The 13,948-nt window shown below is 43.9% G+C and overlaps 1 protein-coding gene and 1 long non-coding RNA gene across 2 annotated transcripts in view; both read right to left on the bottom strand.

Annotated features, from left to right (window-relative positions):
- Nucleotides 1-2,971, bottom strand: part of Rrp12 (ribosomal RNA processing 12 homolog) — a 34,512-nt gene extending 31,541 nt beyond the window's left edge. The window contains exons 1-2 of the mRNA XM_005335273.5: nucleotides 2,725-2,971; nucleotides 1,742-1,971 (exon numbers count right to left, since the gene is read on the bottom strand). Of these exons, the coding sequence (XP_005335330.2) occupies nucleotides 1,742-1,971; nucleotides 2,725-2,863 (369 nt within the window). The 5' untranslated portion in view covers nucleotides 2,864-2,971. The remainder of the gene's footprint in view (nucleotides 1-1,741; nucleotides 1,972-2,724) is intronic.
- An 8,504-nt stretch (nucleotides 2,972-11,475) lies between these two features.
- On the bottom strand, nucleotides 11,476-13,901 carry LOC120885750 (uncharacterized). The gene is made up of 3 exons (XR_013430794.1): nucleotides 13,029-13,901; nucleotides 12,460-12,500; nucleotides 11,476-11,975 (listed from the first exon to the last, which is right to left on the bottom strand). It is a non-coding gene; the product is annotated as an uncharacterized LOC120885750 (long non-coding RNA).
- Between the last annotated feature and the right edge of the window lie 47 nt (nucleotides 13,902-13,948).

Here is a 13,948-nt window from a genome sequence, read left to right as displayed (position 1 = left end):
AGCTATATCCACTGCCCTTTCTATTTTTCATTTTACATTTGAGACAGGGTCTTGCTAAGTTTCCCAGACTGATCTTGAATTTAGATTCTCCTGCCCCAGTCTCCCAAACAACTGGGATTACAGACATGTATCACCATGCCTGGTTACACACTGTGTGTGTGTGTGTGTGTGTGTGTGTGTGGTACAGGGGATGAAACCCAGGGCCTTGTGCATGTGAGGCAAGCCCTTTATCAACTAAGCTGTATCTCCAGCCCCACACTTTTAATATCATAAAAATAATGTACCTTTCATTTTTTTTGAAGCAGGTATATTGGCATATGCTTATAGTCCTGGCTACTCAGAAGGTGAGGCAGAAGGACTGCTAAAGCCTAGAAGTTTCAGGTCAGCCTGGACCACACAGCAAGACCCTCTCTTAGAGGTGGGGTGGAAAAAGCTCATTTTAAAAAATATTGGTTGTATATTAAAATAATAATAATAAATTAAATTAAATATATTTATATAAAATATATTAAAATTTTCCAGGCATGGTGGTACATATGTGTTATCTCAGCTGCTTGGGAGACTGAGGCAAGAGGATTGCCATCCTGGGCAATTTAAATCCTGCCTCAAAATAAAAAACAAACAAAAGGTCTAGGAGTATAGCTCAGTGGTGGAATATCCCTGGGTTCAATACTCACTGAAAATTGAGGGAGAAAAAAACAGATTAATTTCACCTGTTTCTTTTTTTAATGTAGCTAACTAGAAAATTTTCAATTATACACGTGGCTCCCTTTACATCACTGTGCTGTCTATTTATTTATTGGTCCTGTGGACTGAAGTCAGGGCCACTCAACCACTAAGCCACATTCTCAGCCCTATTTTGTATTTTGAGACAGAATCTCACTGAGTTGCTTAGCACTTGCTTTTGCTGAGACTGGCTTTGAACTCATGACCCTCCTGCCCCAGCCTCCCCAGCTGCTGGGATTACAGGCACAGACCACCATGCCTGGCTAGGTCATTTATTTATGACCCATATACAGTAGCCATTGGGGAAGAGTCAAATTGGGAGAATAACTATCACATTTTATTCTATTGACATCACCTTAAATTTCAACATTTTTCATTTAAACAATGAAAATTACAGATACACATAACTTTAAAGTATAAATAGAATTAAAGGTAAATAAAATTTAATTTTGCTAAATAAGACATTTTATAATCACTCTCACTCAGCATTAATTAATTCAACAATTGACATATTTTCTTTCTTTTTTTTTAAAGAGAGAGGAGAGAGGAGAGAGAGAGAGAGAGAGAGAGAGAGAGAGAGAGAGAGAGAGAGAGAGAGAATTTTTAATATTTATTTTTCAGTTCTTGGGGGACACAACATCTTTGTTGGTATGTGGTGCTGGGGATCGAACCCGGGCCGCACACATGCTAGGCGAACGGGCTACTGCTTGAGCCACATCCCCAGCCCAAATTGACATATTTTCAATGTTTCTTGAAAATATTCTATGTACAATGTCCTGGGTTAGGTATAGTGTGGAGACAAATGTCTGGAAAATATTCCTCAGAACTTTATACTCAGCAGGGAAAATGTTCTTACAAAAAGTGGAAAGTGAAACCTGCCCTAGGAGGAATTAATATGTAAGGGCACAAAGCGTAGGAGAGATGACACATCATTCAGAAACCAGCTGCTGTCACCAAGACTGGAGGAAAATAAAACGCATGAGCCCGTCTCCCACACCCTTCTCAGCCTCCCTACCTCCTTGTGGGCCGCTGAGTTGGACTCCCAAAAGCGCTGTACTTTGCTGAAGGTGACATTTGTGCAGTCAGAGAGGCCACTGAGGAAGGTGGCCGAGGACTTCTGGGTAAGAGCCAGCTCCTCATCTTCGTCCATGGCCGTCTCTGGGGCTTCGCCTTTGCCCAAGCGCAGGGATCCTGACTGCAGCTCATTGTGCAGCTTCACAGCATCAACTGTCAGGTCGCTCTTGCCTGAGAACCAGAGGCACAAGGTAAGGCCCCGCACTTCAACCCAAACCTCCTTTTGGAGACAAAACGGACAACCCTGTGAAACAAAGCAGCCTGGTCCGGTCCCCTGTCCCCCACCCGACTGAATTCTGAACACGATCTGCCTTGGCGGCCCACGGTGTGCCTAAAACTTAGAAAGCCAATGCGAAAGGGAACCCTCCCCAACAGTTCCCTTGTACGGATGGCATAAGCGTCCAGGGAGTCGTCCGGGAGTTAAATTCAGAGGCCGGGAGAACATATAAAGATGAAAGCCTCTCTGGAGAGCCACCTAAGTTTACTTTTTAAAAATATTCTTAGTTGTGCCTTGCATGCACAAGGCCCTAGGTTCTATCCCCAGTACAAAAAAAAAAAAAACTGTAGATGCACACAATAACTTTATATTTTGCTTATTTTTTTACGTGGTGCTGAGGATCGAACCCAGTGCCTCACACATACGAGGCAAGCGCTCCACCACTGAGCCCCAGCGCCCAAGTTTAGTCAGTCCCGCGTCCCAACTCCGACACCCGCGGACCCTGGACAAGTCATTTCTCCACTGTGGACAGTTTCCGCATCTGTGAAACGGAAGGGCTGCCTTCACAGTGAGTTTCAGATCAGACAACCTAAGACGTGAAAGTCCCTATACCTGGGCCCCGGACCTCGAGAGGACCCGGACCCGCCCAGACTCAGGCCAGTTCAAAACAAGGAGGCGGCCCTGCTCGGGTCTCAGGGACCGGTTACCTGAGGGCCGGCTGAAGAAGCGGCTGCGGGCAGCCTGGCGGTGGCGACAGATGGCGGGATTGCTGTCACTGCTGTGGCCTTTCTTCCAGCGCTTCAATTTAGCTGACACACCTGAGGGCAACTTCCCCGAGCGACCCATGTTGACTAAACCGTGGTTCCCAGCAAGCCCAGGGAACCGGGTTTCAGAGACGCAGAAACACGCAGAGAATCCACGTGGGTGCTCGGTGCGCCTCACTTCCTCTTCCTCTGGCATTACTTCCGGAATTGCAAGCGTTACTATGGCAAAACAGTCAACATCCGGTTTTACTTTTGCTCTTTCCTTCAGAGCCCGGGGGTGTTGCTAGGAAAGAAGTTCTGTTGCTAGGAATTCTCTGGTCTCTTACTCCAGGGCCATGCCAAGAGACTCCTGGCCCTAGGAGGGAGCCTTATAAAACTGGAATTCCTTTGAAGGTAAAAAAAAAAATAATAATCTACATTTCCATTACTTCAGAAAAAATCTGATTTCGAAAGAGTTGAGACCTTTCCAAACCTGAAAGTGTGAACATGAGTTTGGCCTGCAGAAAGAAAAAAAGCAGCCAGTTGTGTTCTAGATTTGCTTTGCAAATTAAAAATTAAAACTACAATGAAATGACACTACGTACCCACCAGAACGGCTAAAATTAAATTGATTATTGATTGTAGTCCGGTGCAGTGGTGCATGCCTGTAAGCCCAGAGACTTGGGAGGCTCAGGTAGGAAGATCACAATAAACTAAAGCCAGCCTCAGCAACTTAGCATGGCCTTAAGAAACTTAGGGTTTTTTTTTTGTTGTTGTTGTTTTTGTTTTTATTTTTAGTGAGACCCTGTCTCAAAATATTTTTTAAAAAAGGCTGGGGATGTGGCTAGAGTGCCTCTGGGTTAAATCCCCAGTACCCAAGGCTAGGGCTGTAGCTCAGTGATAGAACACTTGCCTAGCATGTGTGAGACTCTGGGTTTGATCCTCAGGACCATATAATAAATAAGTAAATAAAATAAAGGTATTGTGTCTATCTACAACTCAAAAAAATTTTTTTAAAGTTAAAAAAACATCCCCAGTACCCCCCCAAAAAAAAGAATTAAAAAATGATTAGTGATACTAATGTTGGTAAGGATATGGAGCAACTGGCTATCTATATAGTGGGAGTATAAAATTGATACAATCACTTTGTTAAACTATGTGGTAGTGTCTACTAAAACTGAACATAATCCTACTCTACAATCCAGCAATTAAATTCCTGTATATACACCAATAGAGAAGCTTACTTAGAGAAAGAAGAGGATATTCATAATAATCCAGTACTGGAAATAATAAAATAAATTTTTACCCATTTTACTGTTAATAGTTTACCAATATATAATGAATTGCTATAGCATTCAACCATACACATTAACTTCTACATAGTAAATGCAATGAGAAAGAACAAACTACTAGGGCTGGGGATGTGGCTCAAGCAGTAGCGCGACCACATACAAACAACGATGTTGTGTCCGCCAATAACTAAAAAATAAATATTAAAAAAAAAATTCTCTCTCTCTCTCCCTCTATCACTCTCTCTAAAAAAAAAAAAAAAAAAAGAACAAACTACTACTATGTGCAACGGCACCTATTGTCTAACTTGAATGAAAGACTCCAGGCACAAAACAATGTATGTTGCATGATTCTATTAGATAAAGTTCAAAAGCATAACTAATCGGGCTGGGGATGTGGCTCAAGCGGTAGCGCGCTCGCCTGGTATGCGTGCGACCCGGGTTTGATCCTCAGCACCACATAACAACAAAGATGTTGTGTCCCCCGAGAACTGAAAAATGAATATTAAAAATTCTCTCTCCTCTCTCACTCTCTCTTTAAAAGAAAAAAAAAGCATAACTAATCTACATTAGGAGTCAGAACAACAGATTATCAGGAGGTGGTAATAACAGAGTTAGTATAAAAGATGTAGTTATTTCATCATCTTTTGGAGTTTATGTGGATATGTTCACTGAGAAATAATTCACTGAGCTGTGAGCTTATAATTTGTATTCTTGTCTGTATAAATCTTACACTACCTAAGTGGTCTGAAAATAGAAAGGATTTTGTGCACACTGTTAATGAAAGAAAGCATCAGTACAGAGAAGACAGAAGTCAGCACCAGCTTTGGGCCCCAGTCCCTCTGGCCCCAGGAAACAGCTCCACCCCCACCACGGGCCCCACTCCTGGGACCCAGGCTGAGACCTGGGTGGTAGGACTGATAAAAGGGAACTGGTGGTTTAGGGAGGAAGGGGACACATAGTGTGGAAACTATTGCAAGCGAGATAGTGCTAGACACCAGAGACTTGGGGACAATTGCTAAGAAAAAGCAGAGAAAGTGTTGGGTTTATCTTAAACTCTCTAAGCGTCTATTTTTTGCTCTTTAAGCTGCTATAATAATACTAAATCCACTGGGCTACTGTGAAGGTTCAATTTGAAAACGTGTCTATGTCAAAATATGAACAGTTACTAGTGAGACCTTGCAAAGGATGCAGTGGTTCACCTTGTCCATCAGAGGGAGCTCTTCAAACAACCTGTTTGGCTAAACCCCTATAGAAAGAAAGCAATGCTGTTGAGAAGATTGGGATTTTGCAAAATCCGATGGGGAGATTCTGAGGCTCCGCCTTCCCACACTATTCCTGGTCAACGGAAATCTGCTTACCTCCAAAATGAGTCTTCAAGATATCTAGATATAGTGTCTGGATGAATCACCAGCGTAGAATAGGCTTTGAGGGGCCAACCACAGGCCACTTACTGGGCCTCTGTCTTGAAAGTATCTGCTTAGAGCCTCCTCCAGGAACCATATGGCACCAGAAGACAGGGGACAAGAGGCATCCAGATATGCTGAGCATATTTTCTCCCACTACCCCACAGGTTTCATGTCCACACAGGGCTCATGTCCATGGTGAAGGACAAACTCCCACCTCTGAATTCCAGTGATGACTTCAACCTAGGAATATTAGCCCTGTCCATGGTCGGCTACATATGCTAGGAAATACCATTCTTTTTTAAAAAATATTTTTTTATTTTTTAGTTGTAGTTGGACACAATACCTTTATTTTACTTATTTATTTTTATGTGGTGCTGAGGATCGAACCTAGGGCTTCGCACGTGCTAGGTGAGCGCTCTACTGCAGAGCCACAACACCAGCCCCTAGGAAATACCATTCTTAGCCATAAGATAGATACTGCATTTAGTCCCTCTGGGTTGGGACTCAAGTAACCACTGGCTGTGTGACCTTCAGCAGGACACCTAACTCTCTGAATCTGTTTTCCACATATAAAATGGAGATGATAAGAACACCTACCCATAGGATTTGTGAGAACTAAATAAGCTAATGTATGTTAGGTGCTGGGCACACTGCCTGGTGTGCAATGAGCAGGTAATAAATGTAATGTATTCATGTTACCCCCAAAACTCTTAGGGATTGAAAAATACCTTCTCACTTATGATCTGAGGAGGACTTGGTAGGTGTCCTCATCTCACAGAGGAGAAACATGGCTCCAGAGGGGTTCAGTAACACCTCCAAAGGCACAGAGTTGACTGATGGGGCAGGAGTTGACTGATCTAAATCTTTGCCAGGAACTCCCCCCATAGCAACTGCTCTAAAACCTGTTTGCAAGGTTCATTTGGAAGGAACAAAGCTGCCACACCCAAAGCACTGAGGCCTGGAGGGGCAGGAAGGTTAATTTTAGGTCATTGGGGTTGTAATCTGTTACAAAACTGGGCAGGAAGAAGGGAAATTGAGGGTCAGCCTGTTGCCCAAGACAAAGCAGTAGCAGATGGCCTGGGTGTTTAACTTAGGACTCAAGCTCTGGGAAAGGGAGAGGGCCTTTGTCATCCCGGCAGCACTTTAGGCCGCACATAGCACAGTTGCAGCTGCTTGTGATGTTAAAGTCCAGGCTTTGGACTTAGCCTGGGTTTGGAGCCACATTCCGGCTGTGTGAGCTGGGGTGGGCAGCTGACCTTTCTGTGTCACAGCATTGCATCTGAAAATAGGTTGCTGTTATGAGGCTCAAATGAAGTGATGCACATAAAATGCCTGGCACACCATTGCTGCAGGAGGCCAGCAGTCCTGAAATAAAAAGCTGAAGGTGATGGCCAGGCAAAAAAAAATGCCTATAATCCCAGCAGTTCAGGAGGCTGAGGCAGGAGGATTGTGAGTTCAAAGCCAGCCTCAGGAAAAGTGAGACACTAAGCAACTCAGCGAGACCCTGTCTCTAAAAAAATATATAAAATAGAGCTGGGGATGAGGCTCAGTGGCTGAGTGCCCTTGAGTTCAATCCCCAGTAGCAGCCCTACCCCTGCCCCCCCACCAAAAAAAAAAAAAAAAAGAGCTGAAGGTGTGAATGTATTTCTTGCTTGAGGAAGGCGGAGCTGTGCAAGTCAGGTCCCATCTTTAGGAGTGCACGACAGAAGTGACCTCATAGTGTGGAAAGTGCTAGGCTCAGTGGGGGGTGCCCTGGGAGGAAATAGAGGTGGGGCTGGCTGGTCAACAGCAGGGTGACTGTGGCCAGTGGGCTGGCTTTCAGACCATGTTCACAGAGACAAGTTGTCCTTGTTGGGCCACATGGAGACAAGTTGTCCTCATTAAATGATTTAAAACTGGTCATGGAGGTGACTTCTTGTCATGGCAACAGAACAGTCTTTCTGTTGGTAGGAATTGTCCCCCTGCCAGGTAACTGGTAGCTCAAAACATTCCCTCTTCCAGGAGTTATTTTGCTTTAACAAAGGATCCTTTGCTCATGGAAGGAAGGTTTTTGGGCTGGCTGCTATAAAATTTTGGCCTGGCCCAGGGTGTGCCCCTGAGGTTGCATTTGTTACCTCTCTAACCTCCTGGGGCCAGGGAGTTCCCAGCACAGGGAAATTAGCGACTGGGAAGAGGAACATCAAATCAGAAATGGAACTCAAAAGACTGATTCCCAGTCCCTTGTCCTGTAAGGGAGATGTGAGGCATCAGTGGGTAGTGTGGCTCCCCTGGCCAGACCTCAGGGCCACATTTTGCCCCTTCTTCTCTGACGCCTTTCCTTTATCTCTTCTTATGTCTCCCAGTGAGCAGAAACCTGTGTTGTCTTTTGTTTATTTTATTTTTATTTTTTACTTTTTTTGTGTGGATCTGGGGATTGGACACAGGTTTTACACATGTAGGCAAGTACTCTACAACTGAGCTACATCCTGGCCCTTTCCAATTTTTATTAGCAAGGAATGTGTCCCCACACTCAGGTGAGACCCTCCTGCTCTTGCCCAGTCACACTCCTGAGAATATCCCTGAGCTGCACCAGAGAACCCTGACTGCCGTCTTCCCACAGCAGGGCCACCATTTTAGGTTCCCCAGAGCCACCTGCCCACTTCCTCCCATGGAGCAAGGGCTTTTGTGGATTTTGTTTCTTAATAATTACAACTTCTTGAAAAACAGCTTTGTTGATAGGGCTGGGGTTGTGGCTCAGCAGTGGAGTGCTCACCTAGCATGTGCGAGGCCCTGGGTTCGATTCTCAACACTACATAAAAATAAATAAATAAAGGTATTATGTCCAACTACAACTAAAAAATAAATATTTAAAGAAACCAGGTTTGTTGAAATATAATTCACGTATCATACACACTTTTTTTCCTCTTTGCTTTTGTAACTGGAGATTGAACGCTAGGGCTCTCTACCACTGAGCTATAGCCCCAGTTGTTCTTATTTTTACTGTGAGTCAGGGTCTCACTAAATTGCTGAGATTGGTTGCAACTTGTGATCCTCCTGCATCAGTTTCCAGAATTGGATTATAGGCCTCTTTACTCACTGAAAGTGTACAATTTGTTTTTAATATCTTCATAGATGTGTATAACTTAACCACAATTTGAGAACATTTTTATGATCTCAAAAAGAAATCGTGTGCTCCTTATTTATAACCTCACTCCTCCCAGCCCCAGAAGCTAATCTTCCTTCTGTCACTATAGATTTGCCTGTTCTGAATATTTCACATAAGTGTAGTCATATAAATTGAGGTCCTTGTGCCTGGCTTCTTTCACTCAGCATATTTTCAAGGCTAAGTCATGCTGTACTCTATGTCACTACTTCATTTCTTTTTATGACCAAATAGCATTCCACTGTGTACATGTCCTATATTTTATCAATTCACCTGTTAATGGACATTTGGGTTGTTTCCATCTTCCAGCTGTTGTGAATAAACTGTCATAAACATTCATGTGCATTTATGTATAAGCTTTTGGATAGGCAAGTTTTAATTTATCTTGAGTGTATGGCTAAGAGTGGACTTGCTAAGTCCTGTGGACTCATTTAACAATTTAAGGAACTCACGTGGATTTCTGTTTGTTGTTCTTTTCTTGTCCACACTTCTGAGGCTGAACAACCCTGAATCTGTTCCTAGTGCCAGCTCAGATAGGCCATTTTCTTCCACTGCAGTCAGAAATATAAAGGCCATCAGTTTTCCTGCTGCACCCTGGCAAAATTTTTAATAGGCCTATGGAAATCTGGTTACCTTGCCATCATCTGACATCTACCTACAATGGCTTTCCTTAGTCAGTCAGTCAGTATTCACTGAGTGCTAACCTAAAGACTCTTCTGAGAAACATAAAGTGTACTGGGGTGGCCAGGAGAATACAGCCTTCTGATCTGATATAGCAAGAAGCTGGTTGACCAGGGTCCCACCTACTTCACTCTGAAATCCCCCCAGAGACTGCACTGCCCTAGGGCTGCCTTTGCCCATGACTTAACATCCCCACAACAGGATACCCAGGTAGTCCCCGTCCAAGGAGACAGGGTGACTTTGACTCAAGGACTCCCCAACAGACTGCTGAATTTTCCTCAGAAAACACTTGCAGTCTAAGATGCTTCTGGCCACCCAACCTTCTTTCACTCAGAGTGCCACTGCGCTCCCCCTCCCCATTTCCTGTCACAGGCAATTCTCCTGACACCCTTCCTCCAAGTCCTATCTTGGCAACTGCTTCTCAGAGAATCATGGACTAACATACTACCAACTGCTAGCCAGTCATTAAACTTCAGACACATTTAGTGCAAATAACAAAGTACCTGTTTTGTACTCAGAATTTAATCTAAGAAAATATAGAGTAAGGAAACAGTTGAATATGCATGAGGGTAGAAGGAACAAGAAGGTTTATACACTGCCACGCTTTGAGCATGGTCATCTTCTTGGCTTCGCACACAGGGTCATGGTGGATGGTTATGGTGCAAACCCTGTAGTCTTTTCTCAGAGACCAAACAACTCCATAATTTAGAGAGAAGGGCTTGTACCAAAGCTGAGCAGAACACTCCAGCCTGAAGATGAGTGGTTTTGAGGTTGGGGGAGGGGGTGTTGTCGGGGGCGTCCTAGAGAAAGCCACTACCCTGTCCAGAACTCTCCTCTGACTCTGTTCCTTTTCAATGGCATTTCAACCCGACAGAAAGGACAGCTCCTTTTCCTAGAAGCCAGTCATCAGTTTGGCTTCTCTCTCTCTCTCTCTCCCTCCCTCTCTCTCTCTCCCTCCCTCTCTCCCTCTCTCATAAATCCTCTCCTCAGAAGCAGAGAGCTGAACATCTGGTGATGAGTTTGCAAGATGGTTCTGCAAGTAAAGACATGTGGTGTCTTCACAGGGAGTCCCAGGGCTGAACAGCAACCACCCCTCTTCCATCCCTTGGAGACGAGGCTCGCCCCACTCATTCTAAATCTGGGCCTTCACTGAATGTTCAGTACTTGATAAGGAAGTTATTTTTCAGTGGGGAAAATAAATGGGGAAAGAAGGCTCAGGGAAGCGTTTTCTGTTCTGGAGGGACAGTGGAGGGTAATGGCTGTGACTTCTGGTTATCCTTCTCTGAGTTGTCCTAACCCATACCCTTGTGGTTGGAAAACTGTTAAGAATCCTGAGCTCAGGAGTCAGTCCTGAACCGTGTCTTTGTGTCTTGTGTTCAAAAGAGATAAGATTAAAAACGAAACAAAAAAATAGTGGAGGGTGACATACACTGATTTATTCCTACCTTTTACCAACATTTAAGAAATCTTGGTTTGATAAGCTTTAAACTTCTTAGATTTGAGATGCTGTGATAGACACTGACTAGGGTCCTATATTTGCCCAGGAATTCTGTTTCTGGATGCACAGCCTTCAGGGTCCTATGGGCAGGCATGGCCTCCCATCTACTCTCTCTCTGGATCTCTGTGCACCTGCCTTTCTCTTCTCACATAACAAGTCCCAACCTTGAGGCCCTTCCCCATGGATTGTCTCTGACTTGTTACTGATAAATCTGGTCTCTTGCTCATCTCCTGCTCTTTCAAATGGTTTTCTTCACTTTCCTCATCTTTCCAATGTGAACTGGAGTGACAGGAGATGGGCACTTGCAGTGGAGGACTATTGAGGCCTCACCCAGCTCTGACACTAAGGGACATTCAGGGACACTACAAAGGGCAAAGCATATTGTTACCTGCATGTGTGTGGGTGTATGAAATATGTAAATATGTGGTACTCATCCTCAAGGAATTTGCAGTTGAATAGGTTCATGAAAAATAGTGAGGTAGTCAAACATGGTGGTACACCTGTAATCCCAGGTACTCAGGAGGCAGAGGCAGGAGGATCTTGAGTTCCAGGCCAACCTGGGGAATTTAGAAGCAACTTGTCTCAAAATAATAAGGGCTGGGATGTAGTTCAGTGGTGGAGTAACTGAATTGCCTAGCATGTGTGTAGCCCAGTTTCAATACTCAGTACTGCAGAACAAAACAAAACAGCAAAAAACACAACTCTGAGATAATTTAATCCAAGGTAAATACTCTGTGAGGCACAGAATTTCCAGAGTTCATCATAGTTTCAAGGAGATGAGAGATTCCTTCTGGAGGCAGAGGGGATTGGTGAAGGAAATAAAGCATATTCCTTAGTTTTTTCCCAGGGCTGGTGGCACAGATGCCCTTGGCCTCCTGCCAAAGAATTCTAGTTATCTTGCTTGCTCTTTTTCCTGCGGCTAGTCATCCCCTTATCAGCCATCCTGCTGGGAGGGCAGTTCCAGCTGTGCAGTCCTGGAGTCCCATGAGTTTCTTGGTGCAACGTTTAGAGCTGCTCTCCTTCCAGCCACCTCTCTGACACTGAATTCCATCTTTTCCCAGCTGCAGAAGAGGGAGGCAATGGGGTGCTGTGGTTAGTGTGCAGACTAGGCCGTTGAACTGCCTGGGTTTGAGTCCTGGTGTCTCCTTCACTTCCTGCTGTGATTGTGTGCATAGTCTTTCTCTCTGTTTCCTCATCTGTGGAACACAATTGTATGAGTAGCTACATTATATGAATTGTTGGAGGGTTGAGATAATAAACACAACATGTTAAACTTCTACAAACAGTAGGTATTATAATAATTTATCTACAACCTGTCATATGCGTTTTTATTTATTTATTTATTTTTAAAATTTTAGTTGTACATGGACATAATACCTTTATTTTATTTATTTATTTAATTTTATATGGTTCTGAGGATCGAACCCAGGGTCTTGCATGTGCTAGGTGAATGCTCTACCGCTGAGCCACAACCCCAGCCCCTTGATTTTTTAAAATATATATATATATATATATATATATATTTAGTTGTTGATGGATTTTTATTTTATTTATTTGTTTATATGTGATGCTGAGAATAGAAGCCAATGCCTCATACATGCTAGGTGAGCACTCTACCATTGAGTCCCAGCCCCAGTCCACGTTTTGATTTTTGAAGTTCCTAAAGGGCCTTTTCTTTACCTCTGAAATCTTTTCTTCCACTCTTTGGGGTCAACAAATACCTAAAATGCAAAAAAAAAAAAAAAAAAAAATGGAGGTTGGTGTATAGGTGAGAGCATGGACTTGGGAGCCAGTTAGCCTAGGCTTGGATCCTGGTTCCAGTAACCTTGTTCAAATGACCCTATTCTCACTTTCCTCATCTGTATAAGTGGGGAGTGCCTGTTCAGGGGTCCTAGGAAGATAGGAAGATTTGAATGAGTTAGTGTTTAAAGCACTTAATAAGGCTGCCTGGCATATAGTAGGTGCTTTACCAGTGCATGCTAAAAATCTTTTTCTTTTCCTTTTTCTTTTTGGTACCAGGGATTGAACTCAGGGATGCTTTATCACTGAGCTATATCTCCACATCCTCAGGGCCCCCTTTTTCTCTTATTTTTTGGTACTGGGGATTCAACCCAGTGGTGCTTTACTACTGAGCTACAGCTCCAGTCCTTTTTATTTTGAAAGTCTCGCTGAGTTGCTTAGGACCTTGCTGAGATGCTTAGGGCCTTGCTGAGTTGCTGAGGCTGGCTTTGAACCTGCAATCCTCTTACCTCAGCCTGCAGAGTTGCTGGGATTACAGGTGTATACCACCTTCCCTGGCTAAAAACTCTTCTAGCTCTCCTGTCAAAATACAGCAAGCAGCAGACTTTTGTTCACTGTTCAGATGTGGGTCTTCTTTGACCTCCGTTTGTGTTGAAGGGCAGGAATTCGACTTTCTCACTGCTTGGCACATGTTTAGTGTTCATTAAAGTGGCTAGATTGAAATAAACCAGGAAGAAGGGATGTGCGCAGGTGAAGGCGGCCCAAACAGGCAGATATTTTCAATTACTAATTGGGGCAAAAATGGGCCCTGGCAGTGACCAGAATCCACCAATTTCCAGAATGTCTGAAGGGGCCTAGCGTTTGCTTCATGATTGTAGGGGGAAACATCAACAAGAAGCTGTGGACAAAGACTGGAGCAGGGTTATGGAATCAGCAGAGTCAGGGTCCTCATCTGTAAAGTAAGAGTAAAAAGACCAGTATCCTACTGACGTGAAACAGCAACAACTTTTTTTTTCTTCTTTCGTGGTACTGGGGATTGAACACAGAACTTTCCACAAGCTAGGATAGCACTCTACTACTGAGCTACATCCCGTTTTTTTAATTCAATTTTGAGAGTGTCTCCTTAAGTTTCCCAGACTGGTCTTGCCCAAGTAGCTGGGATTACAGGTATGTGCCACCATGCCTGGCGCGACTACCACCGTATGCTAAGCACTTTCAGGCAGAATCGATTCAGGTACCAGGTAAGAACCACATGTTCACTTTTCAGCCCAGGCTGAGATAGGTTTTGCGACCTTTCGGTGATTCAAAGTACATAAGATGGATGAATGAAGACTCGAACGCAGTTGTGAATCAAACTGTGTACAGATGGAACAAAAACTTGGGATTACCTAGCGGTTCAAAGGATAGGGGCTCATGAAGGACCACATCA

This window comes from Ictidomys tridecemlineatus, chromosome 1, assembly GCF_052094955.1.
Source record: "Ictidomys tridecemlineatus isolate mIctTri1 chromosome 1, mIctTri1.hap1, whole genome shotgun sequence".
NCBI lineage: Eukaryota > Metazoa > Chordata > Mammalia > Rodentia > Sciuridae > Ictidomys > Ictidomys tridecemlineatus.
The sequence above is the reverse complement of the archived record's forward strand: the minus strand, read 5'-3'. Positions and strand labels throughout refer to the sequence as shown.